The 20,805-nt window shown below is 40.8% G+C and overlaps 1 protein-coding gene across 1 annotated transcript in view; it reads left to right on the top strand.

Moving 5' to 3' along the window:
* Nucleotides 1–20,092, top strand: part of LOC128666693 (WD repeat domain phosphoinositide-interacting protein 1) — a 202,874-nt gene extending 182,782 nt beyond the window's left edge. The window contains exons 10-11 of the mRNA XM_053721434.1: nucleotides 8,370–8,470; nucleotides 12,143–20,092. Of these exons, the coding sequence (XP_053577409.1) occupies nucleotides 8,370–8,470; nucleotides 12,143–12,190 (149 nt within the window). The 3' untranslated portion in view covers nucleotides 12,191–20,092. The remainder of the gene's footprint in view (nucleotides 1–8,369; nucleotides 8,471–12,142) is intronic.
* Nucleotides 20,093–20,805: the final 713 nt, after the last annotated feature.

Raw genomic sequence — 20,805 nt, forward strand, 5'->3', positions numbered from 1 at the left:
TGGGAATGTGTAAGTACGCGTCCTTTAGGTCTATGGTCGTTATGAACTGACCTTCCTGGACCAATGTAAAATGGAACGAATAGTTTCCATCTTGAAGGACGGAACCCTGAGGAATTTGTTGAGGCACTTTAGATCTAGGATAGGACAAAAAGTTCCCTCCTTTTTGGGAACAACAAATAAATTTGAATAGAATCCTAGACCTTGTTCCTTTAGAGAGACTGGTACAATAGGTCCTTTAGGCAATTTAAGAAGGCCTCCATCTTTACCTGGTTTGAGGATAGTCTTGACAGGAGAAATCTGCCCCTTGGAGGGCAAGTCTTGAATCCTATTTTGTAACCCTGAGATACTATGTCCACAGCCCATGGATCTGGGACATCGCGTATCCAAGCCTGTCGAAAAAGAGAGAGCCTGCCCCCCCACCTAATCCAAAATCTGATGGGGGCGGACACTTCATGCAGATTTAGAGTCAGCGGAAGGCTTTTTGTTTTGTTTTCCCTTGTTCCAGGGCTGGCTGGATATTCAAGTGGACCTGGATTATTCTGGTTTGGAAGAGGAACAGGAGAACTTCTGTCCTTTGAAGTTGCGAAAGGAACGAAAATAAGAATTCTGATGACCCTTAGGTCTACTTTTCTTGTCCTGAGGTAGGAAAGATCCCTTTCCACCCGTAATTTCGGAAATTATTTCCGCCAGACCAGGACCAAAGAGAGATTTACCCTTATAAAGTAAAGCCAAAAGCTTGGCCTTTGAAGATACATCAGCCAACCAAGATTTTAGCCACAGAGCTCTGCAAGCTAGAACAGTGACGCTAGATATATTAGCTCCCAGTCTAATTTCATGCATGTTGGTATAATAGATAAAGGTATTGGCCAGTTTAAGAGCTTTGATCCTATCCTGGATCTTCTCTACCATAGTCTCTTCTGATATCAGATCAGATAAGGCATTGCACCAATAAGGTGCTGTTCCCGCAACCGTGGCAATACTTGCCACAGGTTGCCACTGTAATCCTTGATGGATGTGCATTTTTTTTTTAAGTAAGCCTCAAGCTTCTTATCGATTGGATCCTTAAAAGAACAACTATCATCTATAGGAATGGTAGTTCTTTTTTAGCGAGAGTAGAGATAGCTCCCTCTACTTTAAGTACAGTGCGCCATGAGTCCCGAATGGAGTCCGCAACAGGGAACATCTTTTTAAAAACAGGGGAAGGGGAAAACGGAACCCCTGGCTTATCCCATTCCTGATATATCCCTTATATCAGACATCTTGTCTGGAACAGGAAAAACATCCTCAGACATTGGAGAACTTCTTGGGGTTACGTTTTAAAGAGGTTCTGTGATTTTTTTTTTTTACTTACTCCTTAGTTGAGAACCACTACTTAATGCCAGATCACTATATGGGAATAGCTTGTTTACAACTGCTTATGGTGTGGATGCAGGTACACAAGACCATTCATTTTTCAAAACATGCGATTATTATTTATTAACATTACACCAATAACAAAATAAATTGAGGTTGCTGTTAGTTGCTCATTCCTACTAAAGCAATCACTTTACAGATGTAAGGACATGAAACCCCTTGATTGAATGGGGAGTCTTCCATGTTTTAATTCAGGGGCCCTATATTATATTTCACCACAACACTAAAATAAGACCAGTGCAAATATGACTATTATTGTTATGATAGTAACCTGTGGACACAGGACCACTCATTTGAAAGAGGTGTTAAGTGTGTGATGTCCACTATCACCCAACAGTAAATACATTTAACAGGTGATTGGTTTACACTTTTCAAAATAGAGACTCACGCATCTCTTATTGTCTTATCTAAAAAATTACCCTGGTTACTAATCACCAGCAAATTCTACAGGCAATATTTCCAAATCATACAGCCAACTACGTGCATGCATTCTACACCCATTTAAACAGTTAGCCACATTCCATAAACCCCAGGGGTAAATCCTATCATCTGAGGTCCCATACTATAGAATGCTAAAGAGAGCCTTAGATTGCAGTAGGTGGAAAACTGTACAGAGAGTGGTTACATTTATTTTTAATAAACCTGTGCACAGAAATCATTTTCATGTTGGAGAACCAGCCTATATAATTCCCAATAAGTAGAGATAACATTATATATTGGGAAAGGGGAAGGCACTCCAAAACGTCTGGAATATTTCTACCTACTCCAAGATGGAATCATACTTTTATCCGCCATTACAAAATATGACTGAATGTTGTTAACAATCAAGTCTAATATATAGTAAGGGAACTTCACATTTCCTATGGTATATGTCTATTTCTCTTGTTAAGTGTATCCAGTCCACGGATCATCCATTACTTATGGGATATTCTCCTTCCCAACAGGAAGTTGCAAGAGGATCACCCACAGCAGAGCTGCTATATAGCTCCTCCCCCAACTGCCATATCCAGTCATTCTCTTGCAACCCTCAACAAAGATGGAGGTCGTAAGAGGAGAGTGGTGTTTTATACTTAGTTTATTTCTTCAATCAAAAGTTTGTTATTTTTAAATGGTACCGGAGTGTGCTGTTTATCTCAGGCAGTATTTAGAAGAAGAATCTGCCTGCATTTTCTATGATCTTAGCAGAAGTAACTAAGATCCATGGCTGTTCTCACATATTCTGAGGAGTGAGGTAACTTCAGAGAGGGAATGGCGTGCAGGTTTTCCTGCAATAAGGTATGTGCAGTTAATATTTTTCTAGGGATGGAATTTGCTAGAAAATGCTTATACCGGATTAATGTAAATAAAGCCTTAAATGCAGTGATAGCTACTGGTATCAGGCTTATTAATAGAGATGCATACTCTTATAAAAATGTAATATAAAACGTTTGCTGGCATGTTAATCGTTTTTATATATGTTTGGTGACAAAACTTATTGGGGCCTAGTTTTTTTCCACATGGCTGGCTTGATTTCTGCCTAGAGACAGTTTCCTGAAGCTTTCCACTGTTGCAATATGAGTGGGAAGGGCCTATTTTAGTGCTTTTCTGTGCAGCTAAAAATACTGACAGAGAAATTCAGCTTCTTCCTGCATGATCCAGGACATCTCTGAAGGGCTCAAAAGGCTTCAAAGTCGTGTTTGAGGAGGGTAACAATCACAGTAGACTGTGGCAGTTGTTGTGACTGTGTTTAAAAAACGTTTTTGTCATTTATTATTCTGTTTTTGTTATTAAGAAGTTAATCATCCATTTGCAAGTGGGTGCAATGCTCTGCTGAATTGTTACATACACTGTAAAAATGTTGTTAGTGTAACTGCCTTTTTTCACTGTTATTTCAAATTTTGTCAAAATTTGTTTCTCTTAAAGGCACAGTAACGTTTTTTTATATTGCTTGTTAACTTGCTTTAAAGTGTTTTCCAAGCTTGCTAGTCTCATTGCTAGTCTGTACAAACATGTCTGAAACAGAGGATACTTGTTCATTAAGTTTAAAAGCCATGGTGGAGCCCCATAGGAGAATGTGTACTAAATGTATTGATTTCACCTTAAACAGTAAAGATCAGTCTTTATCTATAAAAGAATTGTAACCAGAGGGGTCTGTCGAGGGGGAAGTTATGCCGACTAACTCTCCCCACGTGTCGGACCCTTTGTCTCCCTCTCAAGGGACGCACGCTAATATGGCACCAAGTACATCAGGGACGCCCATAGCGATTACTTTGCAGAACATGGCTGCAATCATGAATAATACCCTGTCAGAGGTATTATCCAGATTGACTGAATTGAGAGGCAAGCTCGATAGCTCTGGGGTTAGACGAGATACAGAGCGCGTAGATGCTGTAAGAGCCATGTCTGATACTGCGTCACAATATGCAGAACCTGAGGACGGAGAGCTTCAGTCTGTGGGTGACGTCTCTGATTCGGGGAGACCTGATTCAGAGATTTCTAATTTTAAATTTAAGCTTGAGAACCTCCGTGTATTGCTTGGGGAGGTATTATCTGCTCTGAATGACTGTGACACAATTGCAGTGCCAGAGAAATTGTGTAGGCTGGATAAATACTATGCAGTGCCGGTGAGTACTGATGTTTTTCCAATACCTAAAAGGCTTACAGAAATTATTAGTAAGGAGTGGGATAGGCCCAGTGTGCCCTTTTCCCCACCTCCTATATTTAGAAAAATGTTTCCAATAGATGCCACTACACGGGACTTATGGCAGACTGTCCCTAAGGTGGAGGGAGCAGTTTCTACTTTAGCAAAGCGTACCACTATCCCGGTTGAGGACAGTTGTCCTTTTTTAGATTTAATGGATAAAAAATTAGAGGGTTACCTTAAGAAAATGTTCAACAAGGTTTTATTTTACAGCCCCTTGCATGCATTGCGCCTGTCACTGCTGCGGCGGCATTCTGGTTTGAGGCCCTGGAAGAGGCCATCCATACAGCTCCATTGACTGAAATTGTTGACAAGCTTAGAACTCTTAAGCTAGCTAACTCATTTGTTTCTGATGCCATTGTTCATTTGACTAAACTAACGGCTAAGAATTCCGGATTCGCCATCCAGGCGCGTAGGGCGCTATGGCTCAAATCCTGGTCAGCTGATGTGACTTCAAAGTCTAAATTGCTCAACATTCCTTTCAAGGGGCAGACCTTATTCAGCCTGGTTTGAAAGAAATTATTGCTGACATTACTGGAGTTAAGGGTCATACCCTTCCTCAGGACAGGGCCAAATCAAAGGCCAAACAGTCTAATTTTCGTGCCTTTTCGAAATTCCAAGGCAGGTGCAGCATCAACTTCCTCCGCTTCAAGAGAAGAGGGAACCTTTGCTCAATCTAAGCAGGCCTGGAAACCTAACCAGTCCTGGAACAAAGGCAAGCAGGCCAGAAAGCCTGCTGCTGCCTCTAAGACAGCATGAAGGAACGGCCCCCTATCCGGCGACGGATCTAGTAGGGGGCAGACTTTTTCTCTTCGCCCAGGCGTGGGCAAGAGATGTTCAGGATCCCTGGGCATTGGAGATCATATCTCAGGGATATCTTCTGGACTTCAAAGCTTCCCCTCCACAAGGGAGATTTCATCTTTCAAGGTTATCTGCAAATCAGATAAAGAAAGAGGCATTCCTACGCTGTGTGCAAGACCTCCTAGTAATGGGAGTAATCCATCCAGTTCCGCAGACGGAACAAGGACAGGATTTTTATTCAAATCTGTTTGTGGTTCCCAAAAAAGAGGGAACCTTCAGACCAATTTTGGATCTAAAGATCTTAAACAAATTCCTCAGAGTTCCATCTTTCAAAATGGAAACTATTCGGACCATCCTACCCATGATCCAAGAGGGTCAGTACATGACCACAGTGGACTTAAAGGATGCCTCCCTTCACATACCGATTCACAAAGATTATCATCGGTTCCTAAGGTTTGCCTTTCTTTCTTTTCAGGCATTACCAATTTGTAGCTCTTCCCTTTGGGTTGGCTACAGCCCCGAGAATCTTTACGAAGGTTCTGGGCTCACTTCTGGCGGTTCTAAGACCGCGAGGCATAGCGGTGGCTCCGTATCTAGACGACATCCTGATACAGGCGTCAAGCTTTCAAATTGCCAAGTTTCATACAGAGATAGTTCTGGCATTTCTGAGATCGCACTTGTGGAAAGTGAACGAGGTAAAGAGATCTCTATCCCCACTCACAAGAGTCTCCTTCTTAGGGACTCTTATAGATTCTGTAGAGATGAAAATTTACCTGACGGAGTCCAGGTTATCAAAGCTTCTAAATGCTTGCCGTATTCTTCATTCCATTCCGCGCCCTTCGGTGGCTCAGTGTATGGAGGTGATCGGCTTAATGGTAGCTGCAATGGACATAGTGCCATTTGCGCGCCTACATCTCAGACCGCTGCAATTATGCATGCTAAGTCAGTGGAATGGGGATTACACAGATTTGTCCCCTCTGCTAAATCTGGATCAAGAGACCAGAGATTCTCTTCTCTGGTGGTTGTCTCGGGTCCACCTGTCCGAGGGTATGACCTTTGGCAGGCCAGATTGGACAATTGTAACAACAGATGCCAGCCTTCTAGGTTGGGGTGCAGTCTGGAACTCCCTGAAGGCACAGGGATCGTGGACTCAGGAGGAGAAACTCCTTCCGATAAATATTCTGGAGTTAAGAGCAATATTCAATGCTCTTCTGGCTTGGCCTCAGTTAGCAACACTGAGGTTCATCAGATTTCAGTCGGACAATATCACGACTGTGGCTTACATCAACCATCAAGGGGGAACCAGGAGTTCCCTAGCGATGTTAGAAGTCTCAAAAATAATTCGCTGGGCAGAGACTCACTCTTGCCACCTGTCAGCAATCCATATCCCAGGCGTGGAGAACTGGGAGGCGGATTTTCTAAGTCGTCAGACTTTTCACCCGGGGGAGTGGGAACTCCATCCGGAGGTGTTTGCTCAATTGATTCATCGTTGGGCCAAACCAGAGTTGGATCTCATGGCGTCTCGCCAGAACGCCAAGCTTCCTTGTTACGGATCCAGGTCCAGGGACCCAGAAGCGACGCTGATAGATGCTCTAGCAGCGCCTTGGTTCTTCAACCTGGCTTATGTGTTTCCACCGTTTCCTCTGCTCCCTCGACTGATTGCCAAATCAAACAGGAGAGAGCATCGGTGATTCTAATAGCGCCTGCGTGGCCACGCAGGACCTGGTATGCAGACCTAGTGGACATGTCATCCTTTCCACCATGGACTATGCCTCTACGACAGGACCTTCTAATACAAGGTCCTTTCAATCATCCAAATCTAATTTCTCTGAGACTGACTGCATGGAGATTGAACGCTTGATTCTATCAAAGCGTGGCTTCTCCGAGTCAGTCATTGATACCTTAATACAGGCACGAAAGCCTGTTACCAGGAAAATCTATCACAAGATATGGCGTAAATATCTTTACTGGTGTGAATCCAAGAATTACTCATGGAGTAAGGTTAGGATTCCTAGGATATTGTCCTTTCTCCAAGAGGGTTTGGACAAAGGATTATCAGCTAGTTCCTTAAAGGGACAGATTTCTGCTCTGTCTATTCTTTTGCACAAGCGTCTGGCAGAAGTTCCAAACGTCCAGGCATTTTGTCAGTCTTTGGTTAGAATTAAGCCTGTGTTTAAACCTGTTGCTCCCCCATGGAGCTTAAACTTGGTTCTTAAAGTTCTTCAAGGAGTTCCGTTTGAAAACCCTTCATTCCATTGATATTAAGCTTTTATCTTGGAAAGTTCTGTTTTTAATGGCTATTTCCTCGGCTCGGAGAGTCTCTGAGCTATCTGCCTTACAATGTGATTCTCCTTATCTGATTTTTCATGCAGATAAGGTAGTTCTGAGTACCAAACCTGGGTTTTTACCTAAGGTGGTTTCTAACAAGAATATCAATCAAGAGATTGTTGTTCCATCATTGTGTCCTAATCCTTCTTCAAAGAAGGAACGTCTTTTACATAATCTGGACGTAGTCCGTGCCTTGAAGTTTTACTTACAAGCTACTAAAGATTTTCGTCAAACATTTTCCCTGTTTGTTGTTTATTCTGGACAGAGGAGAGGTCAAAAAGCTTCGGCAACCTCTCTTTCCTTTTGGCTTCGGAGTATTATACGCCTAGCCTATGAGACTGCTGGACAGCAGCCCCCTGAAAGAATTACAGCTCATTCTACTAGAACTGTGGCTTCCACCTGGGCCTTTAAAAATGAGGCCTCTGTTGAACAGATTTGCAAGGCCGCGACTTGGTCTTCGCTTCACACTTTTTCAAAATTTTACAGATTTGATACTTTTGCTTCTTCGGAGGCTGTTTTTGGGAGAAAGGTGCTTCAGGCAGTGGTTCCTTCCGCTTAATCCCTGCCTTGTCCCTCCCATCATCCGTGTACTTTAGCTTTGGTATTGGTATCCCATAAGTAATGGATGATCCGTGGACTGGATACACTTAACAAGAGAAAACATAATTTATGCTTACCTGATACATTTATTTCTCTTGTAGTGTATCCAGTCCACGGCCCGCCCTGTCATTTTAAGGCAGGTCTAAAATTTAATTAAACTACAGTCACCACTGCACCCTATGGTTTCTCCTTTTTCTGTTTGTTTCGGTTGAATGACTGGATATGGCAGTTGGGGGAGGAGCTATATAGCAACTCTGCTGTGGGTGATCCTCTTGCAACTTCCTGTTGGGAAGGAGAATATCCCATAAGTAATTGATGATCCGTGGACTGGATACACTACAAGAGAAATAAATTTATCAGGTAAGCATAAATTATGTTTTAATAGCAGCAGGTTGTTATATTTTTTAATTCTAAGTAAATAAGGAAATATAAATTCACATATAGAAGATGTTTATTTCTATGTTTGTTTTTATGGTCAACTTTAATTCTTCATTTTGTTTCATATTTTGACATTCTCGACACCAACCTTTTGCCTTTTCCCACTCAGGTTACTCAGAGGACGGTGGAGCATTGCGAGGAGAGGTCTTTCCTGAACATGAGTATGCAGCAGGACCCGTCCATCTGGATGATGAAAATGAGTTTCCACCTGTGAGCATTCAGAGTTCTTAAACCCAGACAAGAGGAAAGAAAAAGGGGTTAAAGCCTTCAAGGGAAAAAAATGTGCCATTGGTTTCTTAAAGCCATTCCACAGACCACTAAACTTGCCAGCGGTTTGGTGGTTGAAAGACATTCATAGGCTCTTTATATTGATATATTTGTAGAAAACCTAGTTCTTGTAGTGTAAAAATCTAACTGGAAGAATCTGTCAAGCACTTTATCTCATTTCTCCTTTAGACCAGTGTTTCCCAACTTGTTTTCCATGAAATCTGGTGTTTCATTTGTTTCTTTGACTAGAGGTTCCAGAAAATATTTCTGTAGAATGTTTCTTTGGAGAGTGATGCACAGTGAGCTTTAAGGTATTTGTTGTAGTTATACAGTCTAGGTGCCAGCTTTATGTAAAGGAATTTAGTTTAGTTTTTTTTCACTTAAAATATTTTCAGGGCCCAACCAGTTTTCCTCTAACGCCGGTTTTGTGAGTGGCCCAGCAGTTAGACAGTTAATAATTCTGAAAATATCATTTAAAGCCCTAACAGGGTTTCATGGTTTTATTAGTGTGGGAAGCACTGTTCTAGAGTTTTTCTTTTTTTATATGCCAAGAAACACACAGGAATGCTTAATGGAGTTTTTATGCTAAAAGATTGCTAAAAATCTTTTTTTTTCCCCCCCCAGACCGATTAAAGGCCAGATTATGAGTGGAGTGCAAAATTGCGCTTTCACAATCGTGATATTTGTGCTTCACTCTTAATACCAGCTCACTCAATTGTGCGCTGGTATTAGAGGTGAGGCGCAATGCGAGCGCGACTTCGTTTTGCATTGCAGGGAATCTGCGCTCATGAGAGCGCGCTTCCATAGGCTTTAATGGGAGCCTCGTTCTCATGCCGTGAGATATAGCAGAGAACCTAGCACAGCGAAGGGGGTAAGTCGCGCAGCGATGGGCAGCAGATATAAATATATTTGTATCTATTTATATACATATATATTTTACATGTATATACGCATAACACATAAATATATATGTAAATAATCATATACATATATATTTACCGTGCACTCACAGTCCCCATAGACTGCAATGTAAAGGCACTTTTCAGTGCCGTATTTTTTTCTAACACCTCACATCCTCTAACTTTAACCCCTAAAAACTGTGCTATTTTTTTATTTTTTAAAAAAGTCACCATACAGTTTATTTTGGGGGCAATTGGGGGACATTTTTAAAATGAACCAGAAATCTCTGGTTAATTTTTCGGAGCGCTATATGCTACCACGAGCTCACGTTGGCCAAAACTAGACCCTTGTAAAAGCTGGTTATTTATCATGCATCCGTAAATGGGCAAATTTGCCCGTTTACGGGCGCGCGATAGATTAGCGCGCCCTTAATATGATCATAATAATTTTAGGTAGTTGTAGAATACATTTAGTTATTTACATATAAGTATTTTAAACAGTTACAAAAAGCTGCTCTCCTTTTAGTATTAGTTTGAGAACTGTAGTTAGAAATGTCATTCTGGTGAGATATTAGAGGTCTCCTGGTACAATTCTGCTTATAGTGTAGTGTTTAGATCCCATATTTTATTTTCCTAAAATTCACATTTATTTCCAGTAGTGAAATAATACTATGACATTGATATGGTTCCATTTATAGGAAGTTAAGAAAGTCAAATTTAAACTTTTACTTAGTATATTCAATATTAGAATACGTTTCAGTTATCAAATTTACTTCATTCTCTTGGTATCCTCTTGAGCATTATATGGCAGCAGTTTGCAGCAATATTTGTACAAGCACTACTGTCATATAGTGCTCAGGACACATGCATTCTCCTGAGCCTCTCTAGGCATGCTCTTTAATAAAGGATTCAAAGAGCACAAAGTAAATGTGTTAATAGACGTAAAACAGACAGTTGATTGTTCTGTCTGAATTATGGAACTTTAATTTTGACTTTGATTTAAAGAGCTGAAACCCAATTAGACAACACAAAAATGCATAAAACAATACATTACATCTGTAAAACAACTTTAATAATGGGATTTTGCTAAAAAAAAAAACCCACATATCTAATACTATAAAACTAATTCTTGCAGCTATAGAAGTAAGATTTATAATCAAAGGCAAATTCATATGAATTTATTGTTATTATTCATTGCTGCACAATAGATACTGTTATCATATTAATCTTTACACATTACAAATTACATACATAAATACATCCTGCATCAGCTCGTGTGGTTTTAAGCCTTGACATTTTATGTTAAAGTTATGCATTCTTTATTTAATCTAAACTTGGCTTGGAATTTTTTTTAATTAATTTAATTAAAAATACACAATTCTTTATTTTATCTCTATAATATACATTACATTGCTGGGATATAAGTAAGACAAGTTTTACATTAGTGCCCCAGTGGATTTTTTTTTTTTTTTAAATATGCCATAAATAAAGCAACAGAGACTCGCTTAGATGGTCTTTTTGTATTACTATTGCAAATGACTTGATTTTTAGACAAAACACAGTATTAAATGTTATCTTTTATAATTGTAGAGTCAAATAAGAGTAGGACATGATATTACATACCACAGTCTGTTTGTTGTTTGTTATTATCAGTTTCATTACTGTGCAAAGGTTTGTCAAATCTATTGCTTCTATCTGATTGCTATTTACCAAAATAAGTGTCCTCGTTTACCTGTAAGGTCTGTTACAGCTGCTTGCTGCACTGCAAGGCGTTTACTTGAGATCTCTGCTGTAATTTGGTATTTGTGTCACGTACAGATACATTCTTGAGAAACAGTGGAAAACATTGTTTTGCTAAAGGAAATAAGAGGCTAATTGCTGGATTGCACCAGTAAACTTGGCACAATTATTGCATTATATTTTAAGCCCATATTACAATACCCATCAGTATTGCACAGATGGCAACGTGATGCTATTGATTGGAGGAGAGAAGAGAAATAGAGGTAGAATATATCTATGTACACAATTAGTTTGAACAGGTACAAATGCACGTTGCCAGAAGTTTATTCACACTAACCGTCAGGTGTACCTTGAGCCTTCTTGTAGAGTTATATATAAACTGTCACCCTATACATGTACAGCAGATTTACTTCTGTAGTTCATTCCTATTCACCCCAATTGTGTCCAAAATCTTTACGTTATAGTGCCAACCTACAAACTTATTTCTGTTTTAAAATACATTGTAATGTGGGGTGTGAATTTAGATTTCTTCTTAAACTCAGCATTTGTTATGACAAGAAACAGACTTTGTTCTATGTATACTGCAAAATAATTTGTGGCCCATATTGCAATCATTGGAAAACCTTTATTTAATATGTATAATTATAATAATAATATTAATATCTTTGTCAGTCTTGCATATTATTGCATATCATAGGGCCATTTGACAAACCAACTGTGGCCTATTACACACGGGGGGGACGACTTTGGACCAATACTAACTGACGTAACATAAACATAGGTCATCTCATGAGTTGTGGATCAAAATGTCTGTGTCATTATGTTTCCCAGTGCTCCTGTCACATCTAAACCATTTTCTTCTCATGTCTGTGTTTATCGCTCTTTGTTATAATGTGTGAACAGATCCATTTATAGCACACCCTACAAATTATCTGCGGCCATGAAGAATAAGGTGGTTCTGTTTTGATTTTGGTAGATAAGTTTGTGTCGCGGAGGGCAGAAGTGCAGAGACGATGGGCTGTGACAAGAAGCCAATGACTGAATTCCACGCGCAGGGGTGAGACCGAAGAAACAGCTTCTGTTAGAGCCATTAAAACTCTATTATAAAGGTGCTCCATATTATTTATTGTGACGATGTTTGTTTTTTATGGAAGGGTGTGGTATAAATACACTGTAAACACATTCTGTTTTACTTAAAGGGACATTAAAGGCTTTTTTTTATTTTTTATCTGACCTAAATAAAACCTACTTTTTATTTTCATGCTGGTAAAAATATGTCCCTGACCAATATAGCTGTGGTTGGGGTCCTTATCAGCCAATGAGTGATCAGTCCCAAAACAAGATTTTGCACAATATTCACTTAATTTTGCTAAATATCATTTCCATCTTAATATGGGAAGAGTCCACAGCTGCATTCCTTACTTGTGGGAAATACTGAACCTGGCCACCAGGAGGAGGCAAAGATACCGCAGCCAAAGGCTTAAATACCTCCCCCACTTCCTCATAACCCCAGTCATTCTTTGCCTTTCGTCACAGGAGGTTGGCAGAGAAGTGTCAGAAGATTCGGAGTAGTCTCTTATGCAGGGTAGTACTCTTCTAAATGGGACTGGAGTTTTAAGTAGTCCCGTCAGCCTCTCAATGAGAGCATGGATGAAAGTTAGAGTCCGGAGATGCAGGAAGAGACTTTCTGCGAAACCATCCCGACTCATATTAACAGCTCCCTAGGCAATCAGCATTTCGCTGCCTGCTTTCTTCACTCAAGTCCATGTCAGAAGCCATGCTACTGTCACACTTCAAGGGCCTTGTTCCTGTTCCACTGCGTAGATTCTGGTAAGATTGTTTCATATTTTATACATGTATGATAACGCAAGAAGACAGGGTCACAGTGTGTCTCCTTTTATCTGTATAGAATCAAGGATTAATATCTCCTTAGAGGGATTATTGAACAGGGGGGAATAATCTTAATATGTTAATTTGATTTTATGCTGCTTTTATGTGTGAGATGTTATGGGCTCATAGGCTGTTATGGAATATACAGGTTTCACTTTCACTTTGAGAGCCATGCAGCTTACAAGCTTGGCGTGCTTTCTCAGAACAGGGATGGTCCTGCATAGTGCACCATTTGATTCATTCCCTTTTTTCCTGACCGGGTGTCTATCAGAGAGGAGCCATAAATCTCTGTACTGTCTGGGTCATAGGAGGTGATGAGTGCCCCAGCCATTGGAGTATAAGGGTGCCATCTTTTTGAATAAAATAATGTTTTATTTCTCTAGTTCTTCGGTTATTGCACTAGCGATGGAGGATTCTGTTACTTTAGAGGGCACTCCCTCTATTCCCAATTAGTAATTCCTGTTTATATGGTGAGGAGGCCTTAGTTCCGCCCTCTGTTATGTTCTATATGCCTTGATAATGTGATAATATCAAACATGTTTGATACCACAGAGCCGTCCACTTCTGAGGAGTCGTCATCCAGTGAGGTGCTTACCCTACAATCTTATATCTCTACACATGCAGTTTTCCGGTAGCATTGCTGATCCTCCATCTGGAGGGGGCCTTATTTTCACCAGACGTTACTGTGCAGATCAGACGGCGGTGTCTGCAGCCTTTAATGCTTTACATCGCCCTGCTAAGCGCAAGCGAAAGGTTACATATTGCACTCCTTCCCAGAGTACATCAGATAATTTATTGGATTTAACTGAGGGTTATCCGAGGATGAAGTTCTTTCTGAGACTTCAGAGTATGAACATTCTAGGTTGGAGTCTGATGACTAAACCTCCGGCTGCGGAGGAAACAGACTTTAGTTTAGCAATTTGCGCTTTCTTCTAAAGGAAGTTTTTGGCGAATTCAGAGGTTCCAGAGGCCAAATTGCCTGATGAACCTTTAATTCCTAAATTGGATAGAGTTTGAGGACAGGGTGATACCTTATCCTTCCCTGATCCCGTTAGATGGTGAACATTATCAAGAATGAATGGAACAGGATTGGATTCCTTTTCCGCTCTTCTCCCTTTAACAAATTGTCCCTGGTCCTGGACTCTCAATGGAGTTGTGAGGTTCCATCCCTAAATGGGATGGCATTATCTTCACCCTTGCTAAACGTATTACTATCCCGCTTGAGGATAGTTCTTCATTTGAAGAGCCCATGGATAAAAGATGGAAACTCTTTTAAGAAAGATGTTTCAACATACAGTATATTTGTTTCAACCGGCGGTGGCTGCTGCCGCAGTTACTGGAGAAACTACCTTCTGGTGTGACTCCTTATAGGATTTGATCGGGGTGGAGGATCCCCTCGATGTTACTCAGAAAGTAGGGTTGTTAATTCTTTTATCTGTGCTGCTATTAGGCAGTTTATTTGCTTGAATGCTATGGCTTCAGCTTTTTCTGTTCAGGCCCGTCGGGCTCTGGCTGAAGTCATGGTCTGCGGATATGACTTCTAAGTCTAGACTTCTTCCCTCCCTTTAAGGGAATGATTTTGTCTGGTCCAGGCCTGGACTCAAATATCTCCACGGTCATAGGAGGCAAGGGTGCCTTCCTACCGCAAGAGTATATTAACTAATCTAAGGGACAATTTTCATTCTGATAAAGCCCATATCAGCAGTCCTCCACTAAGCCAGAGCACTTGGAGCCGGCTCAGTCCTGGAATAAATCAAAGCAGAGCAAGAAGCCCGGCGAGTCTACGTCGGCATGAATGGGCAGTCCCTGGTCCTCTTCTGGATCATGTAGGGGGCAGTATGTTGCTCCTTTCAGTCACCTGGTTCAGGGGCGTGCAGGATCCGTGGGTCTTGGAGGTCATAGCTCAGGGTTACAAGATAGGTTTTAAGTTTCAGCCACCCAAGGGCAGAGTCCTCCTGTCTTCCTGTTCTCTAGGAGTTATTGCCCCGGTGCCTATCGCAGTGAGAGGTTTGGGATACTATTCAAACCTTTTCGTGGTCCCTAAAAAGGAGGGAACTTTCCTTCTGATTCTGGGCCTAGAGTGCTTAAGCAGGTTTTTAAATATCCCCTCGTTTAAGATGGAGACAATAAGGTCCATTCTTCCCCTCGTTTGAGAGGGGTAAGTTCATGACCACGATAGATCTGAAAGATGCTCCCTTCTCGTACCAATCCTCAGGGATCACTTCCAGTTCCTAAGGTTTGCATTCCTGGACCAGCACTTCCAGTTTATTGCCCTTCCGTTTGGCCTAGCTAAAGAAATTTTTCAAAGAGTGGACCATTCGGATATCGCCTCTGTCTTCTTCGATCCCATGGATGGCAGATAATCTAGAGAGAGTTCTCTTGTATCAAGTACCAGGGTAGAATTTTCAGGTACTATAATAGTCTCCATAGACATGAGAATATTTCTAACAGACCAGCGACATTGCAAGCTAGCTTCAACATGTCTTGCCCTCCAGATCTCCTTAAGGCCTTCTGTGGCTCGGTGTATGGAGGTGATTGGTCTCATGGTGTCCAGCTATGACATAATTTCCTTTGCCAGGTTTCACCTCAGACTGTTGAAACTGTGCATGCTGAACTAGTGGAACGGCGATCATTCGGATCTGTCTCAACAGATTTCTCTGGACAACCAATCGGGAGAATCGCTCTCTTGGCGGTTTTGTCCGGATCACTACTTCCGAGGGACGTCCGTCTCAAGACCATCCTGGGTGATTGAGACTACGGTTGTGAGTCTGTCAGGATGGGGAGTTGTTTGGGGTGCCAGGAAGGCACATGGCCTTTGGTCTCAGGAGGTAAAGCTCCCTCCTGATCTCATTTTGGATCTTCGGGCAATATACAATGCTCTGAAGGCTTGGCCTCTGCTTGGTTCATCCCAGTTAATTAGATTCCAATCAAGCAATATATCCTTGATGGCTTGCATCAACCATCGGGGGGGGGGAACGAGAAGCTCCCTAGTTTTGAGGGAAGTATCTCGGATTCTGGTGTGGGGGAGACCCGCATTTGTTCGCTGTCAGCGATCCACATTCTGGGTGTGGACAACTGGGAAGTGGATTTCCTCAGCAGACAATCCTTTCATCTGGGAGAATGGTCTCTCCATCCCAAGTGTTTGCAGAGATTTGCAAGAGGAAGATCTTATAACGTCTCAATACCAAGCTACCCAGATAGGGGTCGAGGTACAGGGATCCTCAGGCGGAGCTAACAGATGCATTAACGGTGCCTTGGAGGTTCAATCCAATTTCTCCTTTCTGTCCGTTACCACTACTTCCTAGTGTAGTGGCTCGAGTCAAGCAGGCGTCAGTGATACTGACTGATCCGTCTTCGCCGCTAAGGATATGGTTCGTGGATCTAGTGGGGATGTCATCATTCCTCCGTGAGAAAGGGATCTGGTGACCAAGGTCTCTTTGTTCATCAATGTCTAGATTCTCTGAGGCTGACTGCGTGGAGATTGATTAGTCCTAGCCAAGAGAGGGTTTTCTGAGTTATTTTTACTCTCATTCAAGCTTGTAAGCTGGTTGCTCGTCGCATCTATCATAGTGTGTGGAGGACCTACTTATTCTGTTCTCCAGTATTTGACCCTGTCTGTGTTATTGCACAAGAGGTTTGCAGAGCTTCCGAATGTGAAGCCATTTGTTAAGGCTCTGCTGGGATCAGAGCTGTGTTTAGATTTAAGGCTCCTCCTTGTTGAGTTTAAATCTTGTCCTTAAGGTTTTGCAATGGGCTCCGTTGGAGACTATGCATGAAGTAGACATTAAATTGTTGTCTTGGAAGGTTCCTTTTCTATTGGCTATTGCTTCTACGTGCAGATTATCTGTGATTGCTGCCTTGCAATACGTCCCTCCTTATCTGGCTTTTAATGCCGATAAGGATGTTTTAGGAACCAAGTTAGGTTTTCTTCCTGAGGTTGTGTCAATTCGCAACATCAATCAAGAGATTGTGGTTCCTTTCTTATGTCCTAATCCTCCATCGTCGAAGGAACGTTTACAACATATTTCTGGATGTGGTTTGTGCTATGAAGTTCTATCTTCGGGCCACGAAGGAATTTAGACAAACCTCTTTCTCTGTTTGTTTTTTTTCCGGGAATCGTAGGGGTCAGAGGGCCTCTTCTACTTCCTTATCTTTTTGTCTGAGGAGTGTCATCCGTTTAGCATAGAAACGGCGGGACATAAGCCTCCTCTGAGGATTACAGCTCATTCTACGAGAGCAGTGGTTTCCTCTTGGGCCTTCAAAAATGAGGCCTCTATGGATCAGATTTGTAAGGCGGCTACCTGGTTCTCACATACTTTTTCCAACATTTTACAAGTAAAGCCTTCGGGAGAAAGGTTTTGCAGGCTGTGGTGCCATCAGATTAGGGTCCGCCTCTCTTTTTTTCCCTCCTGTTAGCATTCTGTGTACTCTAGAGCTTGGGTATATGTTTCCCACAAGTAAGGAATGCAGCTGTGGACTCTTCCCATATTTAAGATGGAAAACATAAATTATGCTTACCTGATCATTTAATTTCCATCTGTATGAAAAGAGTCCACAGCTCCCGCCCGTGTTTTCCGATGGGCGGACCTAAATTTGAATTTTTTTGTTCTGTCACCTTTTTTACCCTGATATTTCTACCGTTCCTTGTTCCCTCGGCAGAATGACTGGGGTTATGAGGAAGTGGGGGAGGTATTTAAGCCTTTGGCTGGGGTGTCTTTGCCTCCTACTGGTGGCGAAGTTAAGTATTTCCCACAAGTAAGGAATGCAGCTGTGGACTCTTCCCATACAGATGGAAATTAAATTATCAGGTAAGCATCATTTATGTTTTTAAATCTCTAACCATTTTCAATAAAAATGTATTGAAAGGAAGGTTAAATAAAAATGTTTAAGTACCACATAATGTAATGTGCATTCATTATGTATTTTTCTGATATTCCTGTAATAATATGCACCTTTTCCCTCCCCCAAGGGCACTAGACCCTGAATGCAAACTATAGATTGTTAGTGCATAGCAGTGTTTCTCGACTCCAGTCCTCAAGTTACCTAACAGGCCAGAATTTCATCATATCTTAACTAGAGCCCAGGTGAAATAATCAGTTGACCAATAACCCCATTTCCTCTAGTTAAAAGGTCATTTAACTGCTGTGCACAACTACAAAATAATAGTAACTAATAGTAACACCCTGTTCCTGCAGCTCTATTCAAATCAGTTTTCCTGTTTTAAGAGCTTAAAGGTGCCAGATACTGAAGCTCTGCCTCTTTATACTGGGCAGCGCCATCTTGGACCTCAAGTATTCTCACAGCCTATGACTTTTTTACAGCTGTATCACCCTGAAGCACTTTATACAAAGCAGGAGCTTTAATTTTTGCAGTTGCTGCATTGCCCTATATTATTGTTTGTTGAGTTATTATTATAACAATATTATATTCCTGTTGTTGAGTGCTTAATAAAATACATTTTGTGTAACTGTAAAACTGTGTAAAAAATGTAAAGCTCACATTATGTATCCTGCAAGCCAACTCCAAACAAATGATACAGCTGTGAAAAATGTCGGCAATGTTACTGATCTGTGAATGTGCACGGCTTCTGTCACAGACTGTGAGAATACTTAACCCCTTAAGGACCGGGCATTTCAGTCTAAAATTTCCCCAAAAGACCAGAGCATTTTTAGCATTTTTGCTATCACTCCATTTAAACAGAATTAGAGCCTTTTTTTATTCACCTATCAAAACTATATATTATTTTAGTAGACAACCAAAAGTATTGATCTAGGCCCATTTTGGCATATTTCATGCCACAATTTCACCGCCAAATGCAATCAAATAATAATAAAAAAAAATTGTTAACTTTTCACAAACGTTAGGTTTCTCACTGAAACAAATGTTTGTAAATGCTTCTCTGGAATCCCCTTTGTTCAGAAATAGCAGACATATATAGCTTTGCCATTGCTTTTTAGTAATTAGAAGACCGCTAATTGCAGCTGCACACCAAACTTTTATTATTCCCAGCAGTGAAGGGGTTAATCAGGTAGCTTGTAAGGTTAATTTTAGCTTTAGTGTAGAGATTTCCCTCCCACCTGACACTTCCTATCCCCCGATCCCTACCTCTCTCAAAAAGCTCTCTTCCCTCTCTGCATCGGTAACTCTGCCCGTCTATTTCTGCACTGCCCCAGTTGTGGGTCATGCAGAAATAGTGCTACCATGCTACAGGGTACGACGCTTGTCCTTAAGGGCTTAACGACCCGCATCATATAGGGTACGGTGCTGGTCATTAAGGGGTTAAACTCCAAGATGGCGGCACCCAGTATGAAGAGGTGAAGCTTCAGTATCTAGCACCTTTAAGCTTTTAAAACAAGAGAACAGATTTGAAAAGTTGCAGGAACAGGATGAAATGCAATAACATAGTGCGTAGTTACTATTCCTTTGTAGTTGTGCACAGCAGTTTCATGTCCCTTATAACTAGATATGAACATTTGGCATGTTAGGGGTAGTTGAGGACTGGTGTATAGGGCAATGCTACACAATGTCTTAAATGTCACCTTAGAACAGCCTGTGATTGGCTTCAGCAAGGAAGACCAGGGATTTGTAATCCCACCATGTTTGGAACACAGGCTGTCTTGCAATATCAAAGCCCTGCAAATTTTCATAACAGAATTTTTTTTTTTTTTAATTATTCTAAAAAATTTATTTTATACGTAGATTTTTAGCGCAGTATCTAATTGCTTACATACTATATGGCCTTTAGTGTCCCTAGTGCTGCTCTTCCATATGCATGAGAGAACATATTTAAGTTTAAAGTGTCGTTAACTAAAGTATGCAAGAACCACAATATATAAATTGTTTTACATGTAATATTGTATTTATCCTTTTATACAAATGGTTTTCCTTAATTTATGCAATTTTATTTGTACAAAATGTACTTATAGGAAACCCTATATTTCTGTTCATAATATAAATATGAAATTCTACCTGTGCATTATACAGATATGCAAAAAAAACAAATTTTAAGGAGTAATAATAAAGTATCTGCAACAAATTGTTTTGCCTTCACTTCTTTTTCAACTAAGAATTTGACAAAAGAGATGTAAAAGTGAGTTTTTTCACTTAAAGGGATATGAAACCCAAAATTTTTCATTCATGCATCAGATAGAGCATGCAATTTTAAAAACTTTCTAATTTACATCTATTGTATATGTTTCTTCGCTCTCTTGGCATTTTTTGTTGAAAAGCAGTGATGTATGCTTAGGAGCCGGCCTATTTCTGGAGCACTATATGGCAGCAGTTTTAAAAGAATATTATCTATTTTCAATAGCACTAGATGGCAGTACTATTTCCTGCCATATAGTGTTCCAGACACCTACCTAGGTATCCCTTCAACACAGAATATCATGGGAACAAAACAAATTTGATAATAGAAGTAAATTGGAAACTTTTTTTAAAATGGTATGCTCTGTTTGAGTTTTGGGTTTCATATCCCTTTAATGTTGGCATTTTTACACAATAGAATTCAGCCACCACAAACAAGTCAATATATAGAATTTCTTTTGTAAGACTTTAGGTCTACAGACTTGGTGTTACAGCTGGTAACTTGTACTTGTATGACTGAAACCAGGGGCGTAATTACTGGGGATGCAGAGGTCGTGACTGCGACTAGGCCCTGGAGGTCACCCCAAAGACTTTAAGTGAATGTTAAAATCCGGAGATGCAGGGAGAGTCTTTCTGTGAACCCATCCTGACTCAGTTTAACAG

The sequence above is a fragment of the Bombina bombina genome, chromosome 1, assembly GCF_027579735.1.
Source record: "Bombina bombina isolate aBomBom1 chromosome 1, aBomBom1.pri, whole genome shotgun sequence".
In the NCBI taxonomy this organism is placed as follows: domain Eukaryota; kingdom Metazoa; phylum Chordata; class Amphibia; order Anura; family Bombinatoridae; genus Bombina; species Bombina bombina.